The sequence below is a fragment of the Nuphar pumila genome, chromosome 14 (assembly GCF_984573655.1).
Source record: "Nuphar pumila chromosome 14, dmNupPumi1.hap1.1, whole genome shotgun sequence".
NCBI classification, from domain to species: domain Eukaryota; kingdom Viridiplantae; phylum Streptophyta; class Magnoliopsida; order Nymphaeales; family Nymphaeaceae; genus Nuphar; species Nuphar pumila.
This window is the reverse complement of record NC_143262.1, coordinates 9,525,951-9,552,500: the sequence shown is the minus strand read 5'-3', so window position 1 is coordinate 9,552,500 and position 26,550 is coordinate 9,525,951. Positions and strand designations below refer to the sequence as shown.

General features: G+C 39.9%; 1 protein-coding gene across 1 annotated transcript; it reads right to left on the bottom strand.

Annotated features, from left to right (window-relative positions):
* Positions 1-13,901: 13,901 nt before the first annotated feature.
* LOC149816300 (MACPF domain-containing protein At1g14780-like) lies at positions 13,902-25,751 on the bottom strand. The gene is made up of 8 exons (XM_089986868.1): positions 25,518-25,751; positions 23,771-24,015; positions 22,259-22,460; positions 22,073-22,147; positions 19,892-20,075; positions 17,360-17,529; positions 17,146-17,210; positions 13,902-14,550 (listed from the first exon to the last, which is right to left on the bottom strand). The coding sequence occupies exons 1-8, from the start codon at positions 25,749-25,751 to the stop codon at positions 13,902-13,904; spliced, it is 1,824 nt and encodes a 607-aa protein (XP_089842994.1).
* Between the last annotated feature and the right edge of the window lie 799 nt (positions 25,752-26,550).

Sequence of the window (26,550 nt, the reverse complement as noted above, 5' to 3'; positions counted from 1 at the left end):
ACTTATGGAAAATGGTACCAAAAGAAATAATTAACTAAATTATGTTGAACAACTACAATCTTATATATATTGATCATGTGGCACGCAGTGTTGGAGGGTAATTATGTAAATTTTATTTTAGATTCCTTGTTGTATCTTAAACTTCATCCAAAATTCTTAGACTCCTATTTATAGAGGCATCTTCTTCTGTATTGTGTATCTCAATCAATAAAAAATAAGGTTCAATGTTATCAAGAAGGTAAGCAATTCTTGTCAAACCACATAAAATTCTTGTTTTTGTATGATTATTTTTTCTCTTTTTTTTGTACTTTTTTCTTCGATCCATTGGTAGGTTAAAGATTAGTTCCCTAGCACTCACATAGTGAATGCCATGAAAATTCCATCATAGCCTGTCATCCTCATCTCATTTTTTTTTTGAAAAACCCTCCATCACCAACCACACATGGACTTGGCCTCGGGTGGGTAAAACCCTTTGAGGTCCCCTTTGCTCTTGGGAGTACACCCAGCTTCAACCTTGCGGCATGGGATGCCATCCACAGGTTTCTAACTTGTGACATCTTGTCAACTTGGTGACATTCACAAGTCGCCTCTACCAGAGGGGGAGCCCTTGTGGGCTAACTTGAACCCAAGGTAGGGAGAGACCTATCTGTCCACCAGTAGAGGAGACCATGATGGCGGTCCCTTGCAGTCTGGTTTTCTTATCACTTGGGAGTTGGGACTAAATCTTAGAAAATAAGTTTCATCATTCACATATTGTTGACATATTTTCCTAATACCACAGGCGAATGAAAAGGATAGAGTAATTTTACATAGGCACCTAACTTAATAGCAGTTGGCTCAGATCTCAAATATTGAAGACAAAGGCCTAAATGACTGTTTTAACCTTTCTCTTTCTTTAAATTATTGAATGACAAATTTTTAGCTCTTTATTTTTGTAACTACAACTAAGGTCAAATAAGTAATCTTAAAGAGCGAAAGTAACCTACGCCGTCAATGGCAGCGGGCTTGAGGTGAAGGTGCTGACCCCTTCATCTCATGTTGACTCTCATCGGGTGTGCGGGTGCCTTTAGCTGGTGGGCTCCTTAAGGGCTTGGGTGTCGGTGACCCCCACCCGGGGTTTACCTTGCAGGGGTCATGAGGGCCATTAAGCGGTCTGATTCTTAGTGAGGATTCCTCATCATAAAAAAAAAAATCATAAGCAGTCAACTGATTAATTTTTTGAAAATTGAGGCATTATCATAAATGTTTAAAACTTAGTGTGGCTAAAAGTAAATTATGTAAATTTTAAAACTGCATCGGGCTATGTCATGCCTTCCACTAAGCTCTTGTGGCATATATATATATATATATATATATATATATATATATATATATATATATATATATATATATATATATATATATATATGTGTGTGTGTGTGTGTCTGTGTGTGGAGAAAAAAATATGTCATTAAGTATATGATTAAATACTCTACTGCTTACTTCTTTCAAAAAAAAAATACTCTACTGCTTACGTATATACTGATAGTGCCTATCACGTGGCCATTTTTTTAGCAGAAGGAAAAATTAATTAAGATGTGGCCATCTTAATCACATAGCTTGACGCCTATAAGAAACTGCACTGGACGAGGGCGTCATTTTGTATTTAATGTATGGTATATGTACAATGCTGATGTCATGATGTTTAAATTCCAATTAGCAAGGACGATCTACATAAAACCTAATTTGAAAAAAGGTTTATATTTAATACAATCAATCGTAGGTACAATCAAATTGGAATCTCACGATACAAGTTGCTTTGACTCAATCTAAGATCGTAGATGTGTTCAGCATGCTTGAATTAATGGAGAACGAAGCTTGGATCCTTTTCTTTTCTATGAAAAAACATGTTTTTCTGAGTCGAGAAAAACTAATGCATTTACAACCGTTTGCATTAACGGAAAAAACTGTATAGGGTTGGATACAGCAATTCAAAAGCCAGTTCCCACTAAAAGCAACATGCAAATCACATCCATAGGGTCACTTAGATCTACAATAGATTGTATGTACAATCTAGTTGGAATCGGAATCTCATGATGCAAGTTGTTTCGACTCAATTTAACCTCATAGATGTGTTCAGCATGTTCGAATTAGTGAAAAACGATCCATGGATCATGTTTTTATAATGAAAAAAACAAATTTTTTTTTAGTCAAACTGATGCATTTACAACCATTGATCTTTGCATTGCCAAAAAAACTTGTACACGGGTTGCCAACTACCACCAGACCCAATCAGATATTCGGGACCTTACTGCGTTGTGATGGCCGGGGACAGACCTCAGGTGGATTGGGGCAGCTCAGCTAGGCAACATTCTGAACTGGATTTCTCATTCTGTATACAACTATCCTCTGTTACTGTTCAAACTGGTGACTTCTCATATAAAATTTACTTTTTCTCAAAAAAAAAAAAAACTGTATGCGGGTTGGATTCCAGCAATTCAAAAGTCAGTTTCCACTAAAAACAATCACATTCATAGAGTCACTTGGACACACACACACACACATATATATATATATATAGAGAGAGAGAGAGAGAGCACACACACATATATATATATATATATATAGAGAGAGAGAGAGAGAGAGAGAGAGAGAGTAATGGGTGGGTGCTAAACCCATTTGGTGCTAACCGCGTGCTAAATAGGTTTTTTGGGTTATTTTCATTTTTATTTTTAAATTCTGAGCGTTCAAATGTGATCTATGTACTTGATTTTATAAGGATTAGCTCTTGAAGCATTTGATTCCAACACATGGGTGGGTTATTATTAAGTTCGAAAAATCAATGGTCCAAAATCTTTGTAAATTTTAGAGGGTCTAAACAACATTTTTTTTCATGGAAAATACATGATCCAGGTGTGGATTCTTAGTAAATCGACCATGCCCAACACATTTATAAGGCCGGACGCATAAAAAGTACCGAAGAAGCTGGAAAACATATTTAGCATAGACCCATTGCTCTCTCTCTCTCTCTCTCTCTCTCTCTCTCTCTCTCTCTCTCTATATATATATATATATATATATATATATATATATATATATATATATATATATATATATATATATATATATATATATATAAGTTGCTAAACCGTTTGCACATACTCTAAATTTCATCACACTTACGTTCGCCAAAGAACATCCACGCATGAAATATTCAGGCGTGGGATGCCATCATGTGTAGGCATTACCAAATTCTATGTAATCAGATCTAGACCAATGAAGCCCACAATGGTTTGGCTCATCTGATTAGGGTGACTAGGGCTGTTAATGTCTGTTAATGTGTCGGGTTTGTATCAAGTACCTGACCCAACCCAAACCCAACCTTTTAGGTATGGGCATAAAAAATGCTGATCTGAATATTATTCGGTTTGACCCAAACTTGACGGGAATAATAGGCAGGCTATATTTGGGTTATGAGTTTTGCTGGATATCTGACCCGACCGGACTTGATCACCCGAGTGTTTTGTATATATTTTTAGTGAATAAACTCCTGCAATTATACGGATCTGGATTAAGGATTTCATTTTCACGACCTAGCAAAATCAGAACCCAAACTCGGATCAGATAACTTGTTATTTGAGCGGGTTCGGGTATACCCACATGGGCCTAATGCTGAACTTGTTGACAGCACTAAGGGTTTCTGGTGGACGCCACCAAGTTGACAGAACATTACAAGTTCGAACTCATGGGTGCAGTAAGACCAAAGCCAAGCCTACTTCCTAAGTAGGCAAGGGGGACCTGCTGTTTTAAGCCAATGAACACAGTGAGCGAGGCAGTTTTTAGCTAATTATCCGAAAAAAAAATGTAGCCCAATGAATTAGAGAGTTAAATTTAAATACAGATAGAGAAACCCTTTCACCAAAACCAGATTTTATATCAATTTGCCCTCTAAGGTGCACATTTTTTTTGGCCATTATAACCCGAAAAAACCACACCTGGCACGAAGACCTGACTGCGCTGGGTCAGCCTGCCATACCTACGGTCATTATGCCGGCAGCCTAAAACTCCATGGCTGGGACCCCTGCCCTCGGGGCCTATGCTATGTGTTGGCTTGCATGCGCAGAGGGATGGGCGACACCCATGGGAATCGAACTTTGACTGCTCGTCTATCAGCCAAGACCCCACCCCACTATGCCAACCCCCCTTGGGGCATGGGGCTTACATTTACTTGCACATATGTGTGGGTTGTAATCGAACTTGGATCCAAAGCCATAAATATTAAACAGGAAAAACTACGTCACAAACATCATGTTGCAATAAATTAAAGAAGATAAAATCTGTATAAAATCATGATATTTTTTAACTATCACCTGCTTTTCAAAATATTGTCATTTGTTTTTTATATAAACAGATTATCAACTTTTTCTTATAATTGGCATTTTTAAAGTTTTATATATTTTTTATTCCAGAAAAAAATCCTGATATCAAGATATATGGCAATCCCGGGGGCAGGGCTCCTAGCCTCGAAGTTTTACACTGCCGGCATAATGACCGTAGGTATGGCAGGCTGAGCCAGCGTGACCAGATCTTTTTACCGGGTGCGGATTCTTCGGGTTATAAATCCAAAAAAAAAAAGATATATGGCAATTAACTAGAAGCCCCTAAAGCTTGGGAGTTATAACTTGTTGCTTAGTTCCCTAATGGAAATGAGAGTTGCAAGCAAGGAGCTTTAGCAGCGACATTTGTGGCTGCTATATATTAAAAGTGTTATTGCTATTGAGTCAATAACAGCTACATATATGGCTACATATATGTGGCTGCTATAGTTAGCAATAGATGAGACAAAAGTTTCGCCGCTATTACTCTCTATAACAGCCCTTCAGATGTGGCCCCTATTGTTAGCAATAACAGCTAGCCAGACAAAAAATGTTGCTGCTATTGCCTATATACCTGAAAAAATCAAAAGCACAAACGCCATGTTCAAGCAAAACAAAACATTAACATCATGTTTTGGTTTCAATAACCTGTAAGAATATCAATACCTGCAAAGTAACATATAAACAAAACATATAACAAATCTTGATACAAGTGTCAAGATTGTATCAAGAACCCTGCAAAAACATGCATGACCAAAAACAATATCTACAAGATTTTATGACCAAAAACAAAAATAAGCACCCTGTTGTACGTGCCATAAAGAGATGTAAAAATAAAATGAATGCTTCATGCATAAGAGATCCTACCTCATGGTGATTAAACTGTTGGTCTCGATGCTCAGCTTGAGTGTTAAACAGTTTAGGATTTCAGATGCGTGCTCATTACCTGGTCAGCATAAAGTGCAGGTGTGGTTTATTCAGGTCTATCACCTCACATTTTGAATAAATCGCACTTCAATGGTGGAGGCATCTGTTAGACTAACACTAAGATAAGAAATTAGAAGACAACTATGGCAATGCTAGGCTTATTTTTGGACAGTTAATCACATAACAATATGGCTCAACCTTGAAGAGAAGAGGAAACTTTTTATCCAATACAGAACATTTGTCTGTTTAGTTTAAGTCCCTTCACAATTTAATCTTAAATAAACTAGTCCACTTGTTTCAGTCCAAGGAATATATGATACAAAACCAACCATAAGCCAAAAAAAGAAAATCAGTAAAAACCAACCTCAATTCAAGCTAATGAGAACCAAAAAGAAGAAAATCAGAAACAAACTCAAGAAGAAGGGCTGACCTGATTTTGGATTAGAAGGTGCACAACAAACGCAAAATGATATGTTTTTAGTTTATATGCAAACCTTTCTAATCTGGTCATCTTTTTCCCTCAACAATGCATTGGAATGATATGAAGCGGGAGCTGCACCTGGAGTTCTCAGTTCACTTTTCAACCTAGCCAATTCTCTCTGTAAATGTTTTGCCAATGCCTTATCAACATTAACCTGTGAATTTGTAACCATTGCTTTAGCACAATTTGCAAAGAGAAGGGTATTCCTTGACTGCTCAATATGGCTTCTTGTAGGACTCATGGTGCAAATGATGGCCGTTCTTGCATTGCCTCCAAATGAAGATTGTAGATTATGCTTTGAGTCTCCATATGGGACGTGTCCATTTCTTCCCTTGTTGTTTCATGTGAAGCATATTAAGTAGAGGTAAATGGGAGAAAAACACATTATTGAAATTAGCACCGATAACATTAGCATATTAAAGTAGTAGGCATATTCAGTGAGTACACAACACGAATCCGTTATTTCTAACACAGAAATGCAACCATCATCATCATCATATCAGAAAGTAACAGAAAAAAAAAAAGAATTCTTTCATCTTAATAGTGGCACATGTAAGAGCAACACAACACAAGGAAGAGATCAGAAGAAAATATGACCTTAGCTTGCGAGAATAACAGTTCCAAGTGTAAGCAAACTGCGATTTATATGACACCTTCTTTCAACCTTACACCTACTCCTAAAGGTTGAGATGCATGTTTGCTTCCCACCAGATCAACAAAGTTCTCTATGTACATGCCATTGAACTCGATATATTCTTTACTTAAGCTTTATAAGTCGTTTAAATACATAAGAAATTTCTCGCTAAACAACAAACAAAACTAAGCATAACTATTGGTGTGTACCACACTTGCAACCAAAGCTGCTTGAATTGTCTCTAACAAGAAACTCACGAGCAGAACTTTCTATTGTCTATAGAAATAAAGAATAGAAAGATCATAAAAGCACATAGATATACAACAGGATTGCAAGATTATGCTATCCAAGCAACTAAAATCCAAAACCTTCTCCTAACTCTCTGATACTAGAGAGAGATGTTGGGGTTAAAACGGATGTACCAGGTCTCCCCACAAGTGTGAATCGATGAAAACAATAAAGCAATGACAGTGGAAGAAATAAAACCAAACCAAACCAACAGCGGAAACAAAACAGCACACAACGATTTACGTAGTTCCCTCTCAACTGAGGTACGTCCACGACGACCAATGGGTCAACAACTTCCACTATCTTCTTACAAAGATTACAAAGTGGCCAAAAAACATAAGCCTTACAAACACACAAGGTGTAACAAAATAACAAGAGGATATACCTCACTGAAGAACAAAGAACGAATGATCTGAAGAACCAGCTTGACAAAGTTGCCATGAAGGAAGTGTAGCAGCACTTCTTGCTTTTGTTCTCTCCGCACCCTTTCGGTGCCTTAAAATTGTTTCTCACACTCTCTCTCTAATGTTCTGCCTTTTTTGCTCACATACTCTTCTTTCTCATTCATCCCTTATATAGAGGACGAGGCCCGCATTAAATGCAGAAGACTAAACGTCTTGCACAACTTACGATATGCATGAAGCGCCTTATCACAAATCGCTATCCAGCGATACCACAAATCGCTATCCAGTGATAACTACAAATCGGCATCCGACTGAAGCACATAACGTTAACCGCAAATCGCTATGCAGCAATACTACAAATCGCTATGCAGCGATACTACAAATCACTATACAGGTTAAAGCACTCTTCGCCAAATCGTTATCGACAAATCGCTGATTCTCAAACTCTGAACAGCTGAATCGTCATTCAGCTGAGAGGACTTCTATAAATCGCTATCCAGCGAATACTCCAAATCGTCCTCGAGAAGATCAAGCATTGTGCTTGGAATTCTGCAGCGATATTGAATGTGCATCGAACCAATGGATCCCACAAAGGAGGGAAACCCAACAATTCTCCCCCTTCCCGACTTATGTGGAAGCTTCTCCCATTCCTGCTAGGAATCGACACTTCTCATGCTTGTCCTTGGGCAATAACTTAGTCAACATATCTGATGTATTGTCATCAGTATGTACTTTCTCCAGTTGCAGCAATTTTTTATTCAAGACATATCGAATCCAGTGATATCGAACATCGATATGTTTTGATCTTGAATGAAACGAGGAATTCTTACTCAAGTGAATCGCACTCTGGCTATCACCGTGAAGAACATACTCTTCTTGCTTCAAACCCAACTCTTGCAAGAATTTCTTCATCCACAACAATTCCTTACTGGCTTCTGTAATGGCGATGAACTCAACTTCTATAGTGGAGAGAGCTACATATTTTTGTAATTTTGACTGCCATGCAACTGCTCCCCCCTGCAAAAGTAATCAAATACCCAAAAGTAGACTTTCTACAGTCTACATCACCGGCCATATCAGAATTTGTGAACCCTTCAAGAATAGGTTCACCCTTTCCAAAGCATAGACTCAACTTCGAAGTGCTCTGAAGATACCTTAGAATCCATTTCACTGCTGCCCAGTGTTCCTTCCCTAGATTTGATAGAAATCGACTAACAACTCCAACAGCATGAGCTATGTCTGGTCGAGTACAAACCATAGCATACATCAAAGAACCTACTGCTGAAGCATAGAGAATTTTCTACATCTCGATTTCTTCTTCATCATTTGCAGGATATTGACTTGAGCTAAGTTTGAAATAACCTGCAAGTGAACAATTAACATGCTTTGCTTTGTTCATGTTGAACCTCTCAAGAACCTTTCTGATATACTTCTCTTGCGATAACCAGATAAGCCAATGTCATCTGTCACGAACGATTCTCATCCCAAGAATCTGTTTTGCTGGACCCAAATCCTCCATGACAAAGGTCTCACTCAGCTCCAACTTTAGCTTCCTTATCCTGCTGATGTCTTGGCCCACAATCAACATATCATTCACATAAAGCAAGAGATTGATGAAATTACCATCTGAATTTTTTTTCACAAACACACAATGGTCTGTGGAGGTTCTTGAATATCTATGCTCAGTCATAAAGGAATCAAACTTCTTATACCACTGACTTGGTGCTTACTTCAATCCATACAAGCTCTTCTTCAGCTTTCAGACTAGGTGCTCTTTACCCTTGTCAATGAAACCCTCAGGTTGCTCCATATAAATTTCCTCTTCCAAGTCACCATGCAGAAATGCAGTCTTCACATCAAGCTGCTCAACTTCCAAATTCATGCTTGCAGCTATACCGAGCACAGTTCGGATGGAGGACATGTTCACAACTGGTGAGAAGATTTCATCAAAATTAACTCCCTTCTTCTGAGCAAAACCTTTCACTATAAGTCGTGCCTTGTATCTAGGTTGAGAGTTGATCCCATCAGTTTTTTGCCTGAAGACCCACTTGTTCTTCAACACCTTCTTTCATTTAGGTGTCTTTACCAGATCAAAGGTGTGATTCTCATGCAATGAATTCATTTCCTCTTTCATTGCCTTAAGTTACTTAGTTTGGTTTTCATCCTCTAAAACTTCTTCAAAAGTTTTTGGCTCACCTTGATCTGTAATCATCACATACTTATTCGATGAGTATTTTCTAGATGGTTGTTTCTCTCTGGTAGACCTCCTTATCGGAGTCTGAGGAAGTGACTCTTGGGGTGTTGGCTCCCCCTCAATTTCTGTCTCATCATATCCTTCCTCTCCATCATTGTGAGGAGGTGACATCTCCTCCACGAAATCCTAAACAGCCGGCACATCAAGGCGATCTAAGTCAACAAGATCACCTTTACTGGACTCTAATGGCTCAGACTTACCAATGTCTTCAATGGTCTGATCTTCCAAGAAGACATCATCTCGACTTCTGACCACCTTCTTATCAACAGGGTCATAGAGTTTGTAGCCAAATTCTTCATGTCCATAGCCAAGAAATATGCATTGCTTGGCCTTTGGATCAAGCTTGGACCTCTCTTCCTTCAGAATGTGAACAAATGCTCTGCAGCCGAACACTCTTAAGTGTCCATAGGAAGGTTCTTTCTCTGTCCAAACTTTCTCTGGAATATTTTCCTTCAAGAGAATAGAAGGAGACAAGTTGATAAGATCAACTGCTGTCCTTGTTGCCTCACCCAAGAAAGATCTTGGCAATTTAGAGTGTGGCAGCAAACATCTGACTCTCTCAAGGATGGTGCAATTCATCCTCTCAACAAACTCATTCTGTTGAGGTGTCATCCTCACAGTCCTTTCATGCTTGATGACATGATTGGTGCAATACTAATCAAATGGCCCAATGTATTCGTCACCATTATCCGAGCGAACACACTTCAATTGCCTGTCAGTTTCTCTTTCAACCATGGTCTAAAAACGCTTGAATACATCTAGAACTTGGTCTTTAGTTCTCAGTGTATAAGCCCAAAATTTTCTAGAGTGATTATCTATAAAAGTCACAAAATACAATACACCACCAAGTGTCTTAACCTTTAAAGGTCCACACACATCAGAATGTATGAGATCTAGAACATGAGATTTTCTAGATGCAATGCTTCTATGGAAGGAAACTCTGTTCTGTTTACCATGGAAACAATGAATACAAGGTTCCAAAGATGTACTTGCTGCACCCGTCAGAAGCTCTTTCTTAACTAGGACTTGCAGTCCCTTCTCGCTCATATGCCCGAGCCTTCTATGCCATAACTCTGTGGATGAGTCATTCTCCACAGTATTCACAACACTCTTACAGATCTTCGCTTGCAAAGTGTAAATGGAACATGTCTTTGTTCCTCTAGCTACCACCAAGGAGCCTTTGGCTAACTTCCACCTTCCATCACTGAAGGTGTTGTTGTAGCCCTCATTATCTAACTTTTAGGCAGAGATCAGATTCAGTCGGATGTCTGGTACATGCCTCACATCTTTTAGCAATAATTTGCAACCAACGCTTATTTCCAAGCAAATGTCGCCTATGCCAACAATTTTTGACACATCTTCATTTCTCATTCGGACATTACTGAAATCATCTTGCGAGTAGAATGTGAAGAAATCAGCCCGCGAAGTAACATAAAATGAAACTCTAGAGTCAATTACTCAATCAGTCTCTTGACCGATCAAATTGATGCTAGTGCCATCACAAATAACCATGAGCTCTTCATCTGTGACTGCGACTGTGGCACTCTACTTTTCTTCTAAGCTTTTCTCTTTGCTCTGCTCTTTGAACTTGAGCTTCCTGCACTCCCGCTTCATATGCCCCTTCTTATGACAATAATAACACTCGACATCTTTCTTTGAGCTCGAGTGTGAGTGGCCTCTAGATTTGCCACGGTAGTGCGGAGTCTTGCTCTTACTCCTGCTTTCCCCCCTGTTTTCAATCACAAGTGCCTCAGAGGTAGAAGGACCTGATGACTTTTTTCTTGTCTTTTCATTTAGGAGACTACTGGTAACTTGGCTCATTGTTACTGTTCCATCAGGTGTAGAGTTACTCACTGTGACCACCAAGGTTTCTTAACTCTCAGGAAGGGAACTAAGGAGCAACAAAGCTTGCAACTCATCATCAAAAGTGTTTTTCATTATGGCCAACTGATTCACAATGCTTTTGATCTCATTCAAATGCTTTGCAATAGAGCCGCCCTCTTTATACTTGAAGTTTACAAGCTTTCGAAATAGAAAGGCCTTATTCATTGCCATTTTTCTGTCATAAAGGCTTTCTTGTTTGGTCCAAAGACCATGCGCCGAAGTTTTTGTGGATACATGATGAAAGACATTGTCATCTATCCACTGCCGAATGAAACCGATCGCCTTTCAGTCTAGCTTTCTTCATTCGTCATCTTTCATCTCTTCTGGTTTGCCGCTGACACCCTGTATGGGTTCATCCAAGTCTTTACAAACTAAGTGGTCTTCCATTTTAGTTTTCCATGTCATCCAGTTTGTGCCATTCAAACTGATCATACGCCCGCCATTGTTCTCCATGGCTTCACACACAAATATATGAACCAAGGCTTTGATACCAGATGTTGGGGTTAAAACGGACGTACCGAGTCTCTCCACAAGTGTGAATTGATGAAAACAATAAAGCAATGACAGTGGAAGAAATAAAACCAAACCAAACCAACAACGAAAATAAAATAGCACACAATGATTTACGTGGTTCCCTCTCAACTGAGGTACGTCCACGACGACCAATGGGTTAGCAACTTCCACTATCTTCTTACAAAGATTATAAAGTGGCCAAAAAGCATAAGCCTTACAAACACACAAGGTGTAACGAAATGAACAAGAGGATATACCTTACTGAAAAACAAAGAATGAATGATCTGAAGAACCAGCTTGACGAAGCTGTCCTGAAGGAAGTGTAGCAGCACTTCTTGCTTTTGTTCTCTCCGCACCCTTTCGGTGCCCTAAAAGTGTTTCTCACACACACTCTCTAATATTCTGTCTTTTTTGCTCACACACTCTTCTTTCTCATCCATCCCTTATATAGAGGACGAGACCTGCATTAAATGCGGAAGACTAAACGTCTTGCACAACTTACGATGTGCATGAAGTGCCTTATCACAAATCGCTATCCAGGGATACCATAAATCGCTATTCAGCGATAACCACAAATCGTCATCCGGCTGAAGCACATAACACTAACCGCAAATCGCTATGCAGCGATACCACAAATCGCTATGCAGGTTAAAGCACTCTTCGCCAAATCGCTGATCCTCAAACTCTGAACAGTTGAATCGTCATTCAGCTGAGAGGACTTCTAGAAATCGCTATCCAACGAATACTCCAAATCGTCCTCGAGAAGATCAAGCATCGTGCTTGAAATTCTACAACGATACTGAATGTGCATCGAATCAATGGATCCCACAAAGGAGGGAAACCCAACAAGAGAGGGTGAGAAAACCTACTTACAAACCAAGAATACCATAAAATCTCCTCAAAAAATTTTGAGGAACTATTTTGTTTTTAGCTGGAGGAACGTCCAAGAGATGGATCCATATTTTCAGCAACTATTAATTATGCATGAAACTCTTCTTTCATATTAATTGTGTTAATCCATAAAAAGTAGCAACTATGTCCAACATTTAGTAGTTACGAGTGGTAATCCTGTCCTGAATCTGTAAACAAGGATTCTTGAGATTCATTTCTAATTCCATCAATGCTAACTACATGCCCTAAGCCAAACGATCGAACCTCAATATGAATCATATTTAAAACGAAAAAGAAGAAGCGAGCCCTAACCATAGCAAAAGAAAGAAAAAGAAGAAATAAGCCTAACCTAGCACATTATCATCACAATGCCACAAAAAAAAACTAACAATCAAACAATACAAACCACGCAGAACCCTCGTTCAAACATAACAACGAACTCTACTGCATATAAAAACCCTTAAAGAAGAAAGAGAATACATAGAGGAGACTCAAAAACTAGCGCATGATCATCGGTGTGGTAATCCTTGTACAAAGGATCTGAAAAATGAAGAAAACTAATGAAAATATAGAAATGAAGAAATAGTTTAAACAAAAAAAAAACAATCAAAAAATTATCGAAGTGTGTACAGCAAGGGTACTTGCCGAGGGTGAAAAGATCAGGTGCAATATGATTGCACAAATATTTGTGCATTAAGCAACTGATCACCCTCCATCTTGGGATCAGTTGTGGGGCCCATGGCCTGATGGAGGGCAATCAGGTGCGTAATGCACAAATATTTGTGCAATCACCGGCAACTCATGAATGTCACCAAGTTGAAAGAACATCATATGTTCGAAACCCACGAGTGCGTGTTCCTTCCCACAATTCAAAGAGACCTAAGGTTTTCACCCTAACGAGTTTCGCGAGTGAGTGAGGTGGTTTTCCCCACTTATTAAGAAAATATGGAGTCGGGAAAATTTTGGTGCCCACAAATCATGGCCTTCTACATCAGTAATAGTGATTAGAAAAAGCAAACTTATTCATATTTCATACATTTATCAATTTACAGTCAGCTCTTCTCTTGTATCATACATCAAAGCAATTGAATATACTATACAATAAGTTAAAAATCAAAGATTGTGAATATATTACACAATAAGTTAAAAAGAAGAAAAAAATAGGTTAGTACTTCCTAGCCTCTTACCCATCAGCAAAATTTTGAATTTAAAAAAATAAAGAAATAAAAAAATTAAATGAAAATTGAGGTTGGTTATGAGCTAAATTTTCTCACACAGAGGCCCAATTTAGCAGGGAGAACTGAACATGCAGGCATATCTTTCCCTTGTCCAAGTCCAGCTTGGCTCCAGTGACGAGCCAATGGCCCGGGCAATCCTGCGAACCCTTGCACACATGCGAGGTATCCACGAACCTCAGACCCTTTGGCACGTGTGCCAGCGATGGCGGCCCCTCGGGAAATATGCCAGAATCAATGACCACCTTCTCCGGCCCGGCGGCTGCTGCCGCACTGGCTGGATTAGCTGGCGTGATCATACTTGAGAATAGCCCCGACCTTTGAGCTGACTTAGCTGAGCCGCTGCGCTCCCAAGCCGACTTGATGACTCTGCAGCCTGGCATCCGTACAAAAGCCAGCCGGAGCCGAAGCACGCTTCTCGACTCATGCCTCGCCACCTCGAGCTGAGCTCCAGTCACGATCGAGGCCCCGCTGCCTCCGTCCATCTTGCTTCCTAGCGGAGGGGAGTCGTCGCTCACGATCGGCGCAATGCACACGTGCGAGAAGTTCTTCCATTGCATGGCTTCATAATAGCGGCTGGCTTCGGCGCCGAAATCTTCGGCTCCGCGCCAAAACGGCTCCTCTCGGATTCGGGTCTGGAGCGACGATGGCACGTTCGAGAGGTGCTCCAGGTGGACAGCGAGCCTGCAAAGTATGCAAAACAAAGAAAATCAGCAGATATGAATGTGACATAAACCACAGATTAATAGGCTACAATGGCTCTTTTCATGACCCAAATCACCATTTTGCCCATGGTGAGTACGTAGGATTGCAAACAGGTCGGATTCGGGCTGGATCCTGCTAGATCTTAATCTAAATCCAAATTGCAAACATTATATCCAAATCCGAATTAGATCTGATGAGCATAGTGACAAACGTTTTTTTTTTTTGGCAAAATCTCGTTTGTCAAAAACTCACGAGAAATTGAAAAAAAATCATAAATCTCGCATTTTTTGGCAAAATCTCGGCAATAAAAAGAAATAAATAAATATAAAAAATATTTTTATAAGAAAATATTACTAAAAATTATTTAAAAATACACAGTTTTCTCATGATAAATAGCCATTTAAAACGTAAATATCGTGTTTAAATCATGGTATTTATGTTTTTTTTCATAAATCTCACGATATTTTGAAAATCTTGCGAGAAATTGCTGTTTTAAACTTTCAGGCACAAGATTTTCATAAATCTCGCAATATTTGTTACAGAGCTGGTGAGGTAAGGGTGAATCCAAATTCAAAATACAAATGATAACATTGGATCCAGAAAAAAGAAGCTATTTACGGATCGGATTTTTATTCGAATCAATTTCATATCCAAATTAAAATACTGATCCAAATCTGACCCCAATGCACATTTTTACTTAAAAGGATCCAAATCCGGAAATAGCATCTGGACTCAGATCCGATAGACAACCATATCCAAACCATTTAAAGCCTAATGGTGAGTAGCGTGTTTGTCAATGGGGATCTGGTCATGCCTAAAGTCATATCCCATCATCATACCAGTTCTGTGATCTCATTGCCGTAAGTTTTTTTTTCATGAAGGATGGGGAAACCAAGTCGTGCTGACTTAGCCTGCCTTTCTTACGGTTGCATTCCCGATGGTGTAAACTCACCAAGGAAGGCTCCGCTTGTCTGGTAAGAGCAGCTAGCTAGTGCACATCACCTTGTGTCGAGACGTTACAGGTTCAAAACCCAATGGTATAGTAGTATAACTGGTAGGGGTCTGCCTAACCCCACCTTGCCTTTCCAAAAAGAAAAAAAATCCTATGGCGCACCCCTTGTCCCTAGGGAGTCACCCTGCTTCAGCTGAGGTTTGACACTCGTGAAAATGAAACCTTGACCACCCATCTAGTGGCCAAGCTCCCCCTCAAAGTGTGCCAAACCCCTTAGATCTATAGTATAGCAAGTTGTTTTGATCATATCTGACCCTATGAATGTGATCTGCATAGTCGGGTCGAGTGGAGATCGGCATTTGAATCGCTGGAATCTGACTTGTCTGCATGTTTTTAATTTTGATGAATAAAAAACCAATAAATGCAAAAAATATCAAAATTTTATGATTTAAAATTTTCGTCAAAAAAACATAATCCAATGGTTGATTACTCTCAAATGGACCATGCTAAATCCATCTAAGAGATCAAGATTTGATCAAAACAACTTGCAACAATGAGATCCCAGACGCGGTTGGACGATGGGGTACCACTTCAAGGATGACGGGATCGCGCTTGTGTATGGGTAGCTCAATTGCTACCAAACTGTGTAACAAAATAGCATCAATATTTTTTTTTTGATATTTTCAAAAAGCCATTGTGACAAAAAATTAACAAATGTCGTGTTTCTGTTCAGATATTTATGGCTTTGTGCAATAAAAGCACTTTTTAAAAATTTCTTCTATTTTATGTTTTCTTTATATATATATATGTATATATATATACAACAGTGGACACCCATCTTGTCCGTCGCTAATCAGACATAGTTGCGCCGCAGGTTGCACGTGCATTCAGCGGCGCAAAAAAATCTCTCAAAAAAGGTCTTTAGCGTCCACGATCGCTAAAGGATTTTTTTTTCACATGCAGAACATGATTGCGCATCCGGCGACGTTTAAGCCATCTGACATTACTCCCCTCCATATATATATATATATATATATATATATATATATATATATATATATATATATATAGTAATGGGTCAGTGCAAAATGATACGTGATAAATGATGGATGCTAAATGAATTTTTCAAGGTTTTTTTAAATTTTTTGTTTAAATTCTAACCGTACAAATGTGATCTATGTACTTGATTCTCTTGAAGTGTTCGATTCCGATACATGGGTGGGTTTTTATAAGGTTCAAAAATCAATGGTTCAAAATCTTTGTAAATTTTCAAGTTTCCAAATATCATTTTTTTTATGGAAAAGTCATGATCCAGGTGTGAATTCCTCATAAATCGACCATCCCAACACATTTATAGTGTCAAAACTGCAAAAAAAAAACACTGGAAGGGTAGAAAAACTCATTTAGCACGTATCAATCGCACCTCTCTCTCTCTCTCTCTCTCTCTCTCTCTATATATATATATATATATATATATATATATATATATATATATATATATATATATATATATATATATATATATATCTTTCATGTTACATTATTTTTGGAATGATTTGGAGTTATATGAATGCCCTACCAGCTATATCATGCATGATTCCTCCAAGGAGAATAGTGCTCACCTATTGCCCTTAATGCCTTCAAGATACAACCTCATTCCTGTCACGGGCTTCCTCCCAACCATAACCTGAAGATGCACAATTTCAATTCCCCTGTTACCAAAACCAAGCCAAGAGTTTTTCTCCTTTCTTCTTATTATTTGATGGGCAATAACAATCATGAAAGTACCTAGCAAAAACGGAAACAAGAAAAGTGCTTCAAAGTTTGCAAGGTTACCTGAGTGGTGTTGACGTATAGTTTTGGCCCCATTAATGAGAATTGCAGGTCTGGAGTCGGAATGGATCTATTTGTAGGAGGGCCAAGAGGGAGGTCACTGTGAATTGGAGCCCATATCTTGTGAGATTGGAAGTACAGGAAGTACTTTAGATCTTCAATGGGAGGCTTATCTGGACCCAGATAGAAAATAATTAGTTGAAATTCAGACCTAGAATATAGTTGATAATTTGGCTTGCAGCCATCACTTTTTGTTTTATAAGCAAGATATGGGGTTAAGCAAACCCCCCACTAGTTATACAACTGTACCAGTGGGTTTTGAACTTGCAACGTCCCAAACACAAGGTGACGTTCACTAACTGTTCCTACCAGATAGGCGAAGCGGCCCCCTCCAGGTTGGTTGACTATTTGATTTTTTTCTCTTGTTTATTATATATATAGGGAAACCTGTGTTGGTCCAGGATACTGTCATACTGGAAAGTCCTGCCGAGCTATGGCAATATAAAACCCGGAGGCCATCCCCTTGCCGACCAAGGAGCCTGCTGCTTCGGCTTTGCGGCAATATATATATATATATTAGGTGGTAGCATCCTACTAGACTTTTAAAGGGTTTTATTTATTTATTTTAACCCAACCATACAGACACAGATGTGATCTACAAGCTTGATTTTATAAGAATCAAGTAGGCTTTTATAAATTTTAAAAATCAACGTTCTATAATTTTGATAAATATTTAATGTTTAAAAAATCATGTTTTTACCAGAAAAAAATGATTCAAACCTCATTTCGTAACAAATGGACCATACCCAATACATCTGTAAGGTCAGATTTGTGAAAAAACTAAAACACCTATTATCTAGTAGTAAGCTGGCGGTAGGCTAATTAAAAAAGGGCTAGGCCGCTTCCACCTCTCTCTCTCTCTCTCTCTCTCTCTCTCTCTCTCTCTATATATATATATATATATATATATATATATATATATATATATATGTTGTGTGTGTGTGGATTTAGCATGGAGGAACAGCTGCTGGGGTTTGAACATCACATTAAGTGTAAAACACCAGGAGTACTCCCCTGGCCCCATGGGGAACATTTCTCATTTGGCTCAAAACTTGCAGCAAATGATCGCACACCCCAGGTATCGAACTCTCAACCTCCTTCAACTTAAAAGCCTTAAGCTGGCCAACCTGGGCAGTTTTCTAAAGCTCTTGAGGACTCATGGGTATTTAAATCTTGATGCGTCAACGTCTTAAGATGACCCACCTGGTCAGCCGTGCGGAGCTAGGGATGGCAGTGGGGCGGGTAAAAGTGGCAGGGGCAGGGTGGGGATCGTGGCGGGGACGGGGCGCGGCGGGAAAAAGAGTATGTCCATCCCCGCCCGGGGATGGATTTTAACCTTCGTCCCCGCCTCCATCCCCGTTTCATACCCTTCATCCCCGGTCCAAACGGGGCGAGGCAGGGGCGGGGCCCCGCTTTCCCCCGGTCCACTGCCATCCCTATGCGGAGCCCTTGTGGGCGGAGTATTTTTTTTTATGACGAGAAACCCTCACCGAACAACAACAACTACGCCTTCATCCCAAAACAATTGGGGTCAGCGATATGAACCAAAAAAGAAATTCATTTTGGGTCTTCCACATGAATCCTTTTCCTCCAATCATTTCTATCCAACGCCATGTCCTCGGTGAGGTTCAAAGCATTCATATCCTTTCCTATCATCTCCATCCAAGTCTTCCTAGGCCTACCCCGACCTCTTTTAACTAATATATTTTCTCATTTCTCCAACCTTCTAACTGGAGCATCATTAGGCCTTCGCCGAATATGTCCAAACCACCGTAAACGATTCTCTCGCATCTTATTTTCAATGGGTGCAACACCTACCTTCTTACGTATCTCTTCGTTCTGAATCTTATCTTTTATTGTATTTCCACACATCCATCTAAGCATCCGCATCTCAGCTACACTCATTTTTTGAATATGATGTCTCTTGGCAGCCCAACATTCCGTACCATATAGTAAAGCGGGTCTAATAGTCGTCCTATAAAACTTTCCCTTCAACCGCAATGGCATTCTACGATCGCACAGCACTCCAGTAGCACTTTTCCATTTCATCCACCCAACCTTTTCCATTTCATCCAGTAGCCTCCATCCCCGTTTCATACCCTTCATCCCCGGTCCAAACGGGGCGAGGCAGGGGCGGGGCCCCGCTTTCCCCCGGTCCACTGCCATCCCTATGCGGAGCCCTTGTGGGCGGAGTATTTTTTTTTTATGACGAGAAACCCTCACCGAAGCGAAAAAAAAACCCGGATGTTGCCCAACAACCACCGTGTCTTACATGGCCCACCTCTGAAAGCTACGGACACACCTGCGCACCAGCGGGGTTTAATCCTATGCCTTCATCTCAGCACCCTCACAACCACCCCGCTGGCCACGCCGACGAGAACTCGATCAAAGCGCAACAATATCAGATGATGAGATGACAGTTCTGATCACAGTGCAATTTCCAAGAATTGGAAGTGAGAAGATGAGGAAACTCACAACGAAGATAGAGGTTTATAGCCTGAGATAAGAGTCCCTTGCCAGGAACACCGGCGAGAAGAGAAGTGATGGGAATTAAAGTAAAATTGATGGCGTCCGGCATCGTTGGCACAGTGAGAAGCCACTCACCGTGGCTGTTGATTGATGGATCTCCACCCCTCTTAGAACAGATCACCGTGATCCCCTGGACAAACAGAAAGAAAGACCGTTATTAATTACCACTTATTCTTTTGACGTTTATTAAACAGTTATGTCACGGCGATATTTTGTAAATTATCATATGATTTTATCGTTATATTCTTAGAGGCCAAAACATTTCCATTTAAAAAAAATATTTTACATATAGAAGTGCTTAATGCATGGCAAATTTATTTTTAGCTGCCTTGGGTTTCAAAAGTTTTAAGATAAAATGCCTTGAGAAATTACTCACGGAGTGCCTTGGTTACAATTTTAACTTCAGCTAACCGAGCAGGTGAAAATGTGAGACGTTTTATTTAAATATTTGAAACCTGAAACGGTTAAATGAAAATTCGCTACAGTTTGTGCATCTATATGCAACTTACCCTATTTCAAAAACACCTATATATTTTGAAAATATCTTATTTTTATCCCAATATTAACACGGTGGGAAATATCGTTAAAATTTCTTGTTTTTATCCCAATATTAACACGCTATAGTTTAGTGCACATTGCTAGATATGGCTTATGAAATTTCATACCAGACCCGACCACAGTTTGATTAAAATCTACAAAATAAACATTATTTTACTGTGTATGGGCTGGGTCTGGTTTATGTAATCCGTATAGAACTTTGGGTATGGTTTTTTTAGTACCTCATTAATGTCCGGTGATCTGAGTCCTTACTGTGGGTGGACATCCTACCGATCCGATTATGGGCCTGCAAGGCCCGACATGGTTATAATTGGGCTTTGGCTGGGCTCTTTAGCCCCGACCAATTAAAGGTCTAGAATCTAGCGGCCTGGGTCAGAATAGGTCCGGTTTAGCTTCCGGGGTGGAGTCGGGCCTGGCCTGGCAAATCTCAGGCGTGGTATCTGACAGCTCCTTAATTAGGTAGCCGGCCTGATGTCCACCCCTAATCCTCACCCACCTGAGTCACCGATGAAGGTCCAACCTGTTGATACCTTTATATCCATTGACTATGTCACAAAGATACGAGTCTGACCCAATACATATATAACTCGAGTTCGACACACGTTCAAACTTTTTTTCATAAATAAGATACGGCAACACCGATTTTTTGAATATATTTAAATAAATAAAAACTATTTTTGATGTTTTAATATATAAAAATCTTTGTTTACTGAAATATTATTAAAATATAATAAGATAATATTTAAAATTGTAAAATAATATTAGTATTTTTTATGGCCGTGTCGGCATGTTAATTCATGTCCAACTCGTGCCACCCATGGCACGCCCTCAAAATGGGGGTGTCATTGTGACATAGCCGACTGATACATGGTCATATTTTGAAAATTAGGCATATGACATCATAAGTTTGAATATCATGCAGGCCACAACAATATGTCCTAATGGGGTTTGGCATATATATATATATATATATATTTTGGGATGGGACCTACCTCGCTAGGCAGGTGGTCTAGGTTCAAATCCCATGAGTGTCACCCCTTGCGCAAGCCAAAGTTTGGCAACTTTTTGAAGGTAAAAGATAAGCCCACGGAGTTTCACTGCCAGGACAACGACCATAACTACGGCAAGCAAAGCCAACACAGGGCTAGGTCTATGAACTTGGGGGTGGTTTCTCTGTATAAATATATAAAAAAAAATGCAGACCACAACAATCATCCTCATCATTGCTTCAACCATGGTGACAAAAGTTATAGCCTGCAAAATCTAGGCAAACAAAAAACTCAGGAAATTTTGAAAATTTTCATAAATCTTGCATTTTTTTGGCAAAATCTTGAAAATAAAAAATAAATTAAAAAATATAAAAAATAATTTTATAAGAAAATATAAATAAAACACTTTTAAAAATAAAAAAACTCAGGGGTTTTCACGATAAATATCTCGATATTTGTCACGGTTTGAAAATCTCGGAAGAAATTGTCGTTTTAAACTTCCAGGCAATTTCTCACGATATATAGGCAAGTTTTTTTTTTTATAAACCTCGCGATATTTGTCACAGAAACTTCAACTTACATCTTTGCTTGCCATGGATGAGAAGCTCTCTAAGCTCAGAGGTTGGGGTTCAAAAACATTGAAAGCCCCTGGAATCTGCATTAGGAAAGAGCAAAAAGAAAAAATAGAACCACATGAATAAACTTTACAAGAAGGGATGAAGTGTATATATATATATATATATATATATATACTTCAAACTTTTACCTTGCTTCTATGTTCTTTATGTTTCCTATGGAGTGGAGGAATAACACATGCCTCTGTAAACAACTGGTCTCCAAGGTTCTCCAAGTGTTGCTTGAGCTCAGAAGGTGGCATGGTTGAAGACTTGTCCTGCTTCACAAACACGGCATCCTGACCTCCAATACTCAATCCAACTATGATGTGGGTCCCATAAGTTTCGATGAATCTGCATTAGCATTAATGCATGATTATGATTATGATTGGTGCTAGAAAGCTAGCTAACTGGTTGATTATAGGGGAGTTTCGATCCAATGCCGCTTTCCTCAGTGTGACAAAATAAAACAAGATTATCATGGAAAATATTAGACTTGGTTATCTTTTCCTTTTTTTCCCTTTGTTTTGGCCGAAAAAGATGGTGTCTATAAAAAATATTGTCAAAACTTTTCTTCTTGGGAAAAATCTCGCAATAATTCATTTTCTTCTTTTTTGAAATTGAAAGAGAATCGATTCATTAATCAATCAAAGAAAAAAACAGACAAAAAATGCAACAGCTAGACATGACGACTGAAAGGGAAAAATAAATTGTTTTGGACTCTGTGAAAATTTTGAGAAAATATCAGCATAGATAAAAATAAAACATATATAAAAGTGAGGAAAAAATATAAAAATATAAAAAGTGTTTTTGCATTGCCATGCAATAACAATGTGATATTTTCCAAGTAGACAATATGTCTTAAAAATAAATTTTTTTGGAACGATATTTTCAAAATATTGTCCATATTCGTTGCATATGTCTAAAATGAGACCCCAAACTTTCTGTGGCCTTTTTTTTTTTTTGAAAGGTAAGTTGAGGTTTGCAGACCCGACCGGTTATTATTCAATGTACCACTGGGTTTTGAACCTGCAACATCCCACCACGAGGAGACTTGCACTGACAGCTTCTACCAAACAGGCGGAGCACCCATTGGTACAACCTTTGTGTAGCCTTATATATCCATGTCTAGCCCACATGGTTGGATTACCTTAGCAGGACTAATTAGCGTGCACGCCCGTGCGTGCACACACACACACACACATACAGGTTAAGCTTTTCAGGACAAGTTCATTGGTGTGAAACTCGAGGTCTCCTTTGCCTATCAGGGAATACACTCAGCTTTAGCCTAACAGCAAAGCACACGCTTGAGTTGCGAACTTGTGACATCCTGCCAACTGAATTGGTGACATTCACAAGTCGCCCCTACCAGATGAGCAAAGTCCGTGTATGCGGCAAATAAGTTTAAAATTTGGCTTAGTATTACTACCAAAAAGAACTAGCCAGCTAGGGGTGGCAAAACCTGACACGACCCGCCAACCCACCTCTTAGGCGGGTTGGGCAAAAACGAACCCGTTTAATAAACGGGTTGGGTTCGTGTTAGGAGTATGCCAACCCGGTTGACACGTTTAATAAACGGGTTAGGTGGGCGGGTAAACCCACTAACCCGTCCGCCAACCCGCCAACCTGACCCGATTGCCACCCCTAGGCCAGCCAGCACTCACCTTGCGAGGGCAACGGGATCCCACATAGAAGGGGCAGCATTTCTGACGTGATCGGAGAGGAGGAGAGGGTAACGATCGATGTGGATGTTGAAGAGGGAGATGAAGTAGCCATCAAACGCCAACGATTTTGTTTCCGATGCCTCCGACGTCCACGGCAACGAGTTGTTGAATCCAAACGCGGAATTGAACAATCCCGAGGGAATCTTGCCTGGAATGCTGCTCTTCTGGTTGAACAGGTCGCTCATCTGTCACCCCAAAGTCAATTTGCCTACCATTAATCATATGTTGTCTAAGTAAAATCATGATTTTTGAGTTGTGAAATTTTGGTACATTCTAAGTAATTGACTTCCCAAGTTTCTCAAATCCTTGATTCACACGGCAAATATGTATATCACGGCCTTTAAGGGTTTTTTTTTCCATCATTTTTTGATATTTGCACGGACCCTCAAGTGCTTAGGGGGCTCTGGCTTGGACTGCTGTACATACGGTCACTATCCTTGACAGCCTAAAACTCTGTGTGTTTATTATCCCGCCAACCCTACTCTTAGGCGGGTTCGGGTTGGGCTTAAGCCAACCTGTTTAATAAACAGGTCTACCCGCGTAATCCGTTTATTAAACAGGTCGGGTTCGGGTTGGGGGTATGCCAACCCGCCAACCCGGCTGACCCGTTTAATAAACGGGTTAGGCGGTGGGTCAACCCGCCAACCCGTCTGCCAGACCCGCCAACATGCCTACCTGTCAACCCGATCCGTCAACCCGCCAACCTGACCCGCCAACCTGAAAATCCGTTTACCCGACCCAACCCATTTATTAAATGGGTTGGTGGGTCGTGTCGGGTTACCCGTTTATTAAACGGGTTGGGTTCGTGTTTGCCACAGCCGACCCGTTTAATAAACGGGTCGGGTTCGGGTTGAGGTATGCTGACACGCCAACCCACCAACCCAACCCGACCCGATTGCCACCCCTATATATATATATATATATATATATATATATATATCCTTTTTACTTACGGTGTGCTTACCGAGCTTGGATGGGTTTTTAAGTTGTTTTTTAAAAAAAATTGACATGTATTTTAATAAAATCGCCATAGTTTTTTGGGTCATGATTTTTTGCTGGGTATCTGACCTGACTATTTTGCTGGGTACCTGACCCGACCTAAATATTTTACATGTATTTTAATAAAAAAACTTTTTGAAATTATGCGGGTCCATTTTTTAACCCGGCAAAACCCGAACCCGACACCCAATGGAATAAAATCGCCATAGTTTTTTTTTTTCGCAGTAATAATTTTGGTTACTAAAATACCGTTACCATGACTAGAAAAGACAAGAAAATCGTCAGAAAACTTTGGACGATCGGAAAACTATATCAAGAACACAAAAACATGAAATTTTTTTAGGATTTTTAACTATTTTGTAGGAGATGCACACGAGTATCAAATCGGAAGATCAGGATTTTCTTTAAGATCCAACTCATAAAACCGAAAGTTTTTGTGCTATCAAATCAACACCATCAAACTCTCCTTTTTTTTTCCTGCTAGACCACCTCCCCCCAATCATCGGCTGCAGGTGGGTCTTCTCCCGTGGGTTTCGAACCGTGGTCGTCCTGTGTCAGGTTACAAACCACGGTCACCACTAGCCAGGAAGGTGGAGCCCTTGCGAGCATCGAACATCTGTCGAACTCAGTAAAGGAGAGAACAAAACAAGAAGACAGATGGACGGAGATTGATGAAGGAGGGTGGCACCTGCTTGAACTGAATGACGTCGGATTGGTATCGGATCCGCTCTCCCTTGTCGCACTTGATGTCTATAGGGACGTCCCTCACGGTACCATACCCCGGGATGAGGAGGTCTCTGGTCTCCCCCTCGTTGAGCATCACTAGCCTCCCTTCCCCTCTGCAATACTTGAGCCTGAAATCGTTGGTGATGTCAAATCCCCTCCCCAAGCAACTCACTGCCTTCTCCCCAACCGTATTCATCTCTCTCTCTCTCAATGTGGTGGGAAGAGTTCATATGTCAAAGTGGGTAGTGATAGAAATGAAGTATTTTTGTGGTTCTTATATTGGTTGGGAATATGTGGGAAAGTAAGAAAATTGGAGATCACAATTCTTGTGTTTTCCCATCTTTGTTTGACCGTTTCTTTCTTCTCTCCTCTTCTACAACCATCTCCCAATCTACAAGTTGATGTTTTTTAAATGGTTTAATTCATAAAGAATACCTGAAATAGGTTTTTATTTAATTTTTTTATAACGAGGAACCCTCGCCGAAGCGAGGAAAACCCCGGGTGAGGCCCGACAACCACCCTGCCCTACAAGGCCCAACACAATTTTTTTTTTGAAAGGCAAGCTGGGGTAAGGCGGACTCCCTACTAGAACAACAGCCACCCATGTGACAGAAGGATTCGATCTTGGGCTTTCAGCTTGACACAGGACCCCACTTACCAAATCGGTGGGGTTTGATCGGGTGCCTTCATCTCAGCACCTTCACAACCACCCCACTGGCCATGCAGGCGACCCCACGGTAGTAATACCTGAAACACGACTTATTGTCAACCATTGACTTGAAGAGATGACATCTTGTTAGCCCTCTATCTTTAGGGTGCTATTTGTAAGTAATGTTGACATGATTTTGAAAACCTTTCTGATGAAAAACCATTCAAAACTATCAAATGAACGTTTTATTGGGCTTTGGTTTTTTTTTTTTAAATGTTGACGTACAGATGTGATCTGTATGCTTGTTTTTATGGAAATCAGTTATTGGAGCATTTAATTCCGATGC

What these genes read in the sequence shown, in the direction of transcription:
- LOC149816300 (XM_089986868.1), bottom strand. Translation starts at nt 25,751, where the DNA reads ATGAATACGGTTGGGGAGAAGGCAGTGAGTTGCTTGGGGAGGGGATTT. An exon ending in ACGTCATTCAGTTCAAGCAG is followed by an intron (nt 24,016 to 25,517) that starts GTGCCACCCTCC and finishes TTGGGGTGACAG; the next exon opens with ATGAGCGACCTGTTCAACCA. An exon ending in ATAAAGAACATAGAAGCAAG is followed by an intron (nt 22,148 to 22,258) that starts GTAAAAGTTTGA and finishes TTCCTAATGCAG; the next exon opens with ATTCCAGGGGCTTTCAATGT.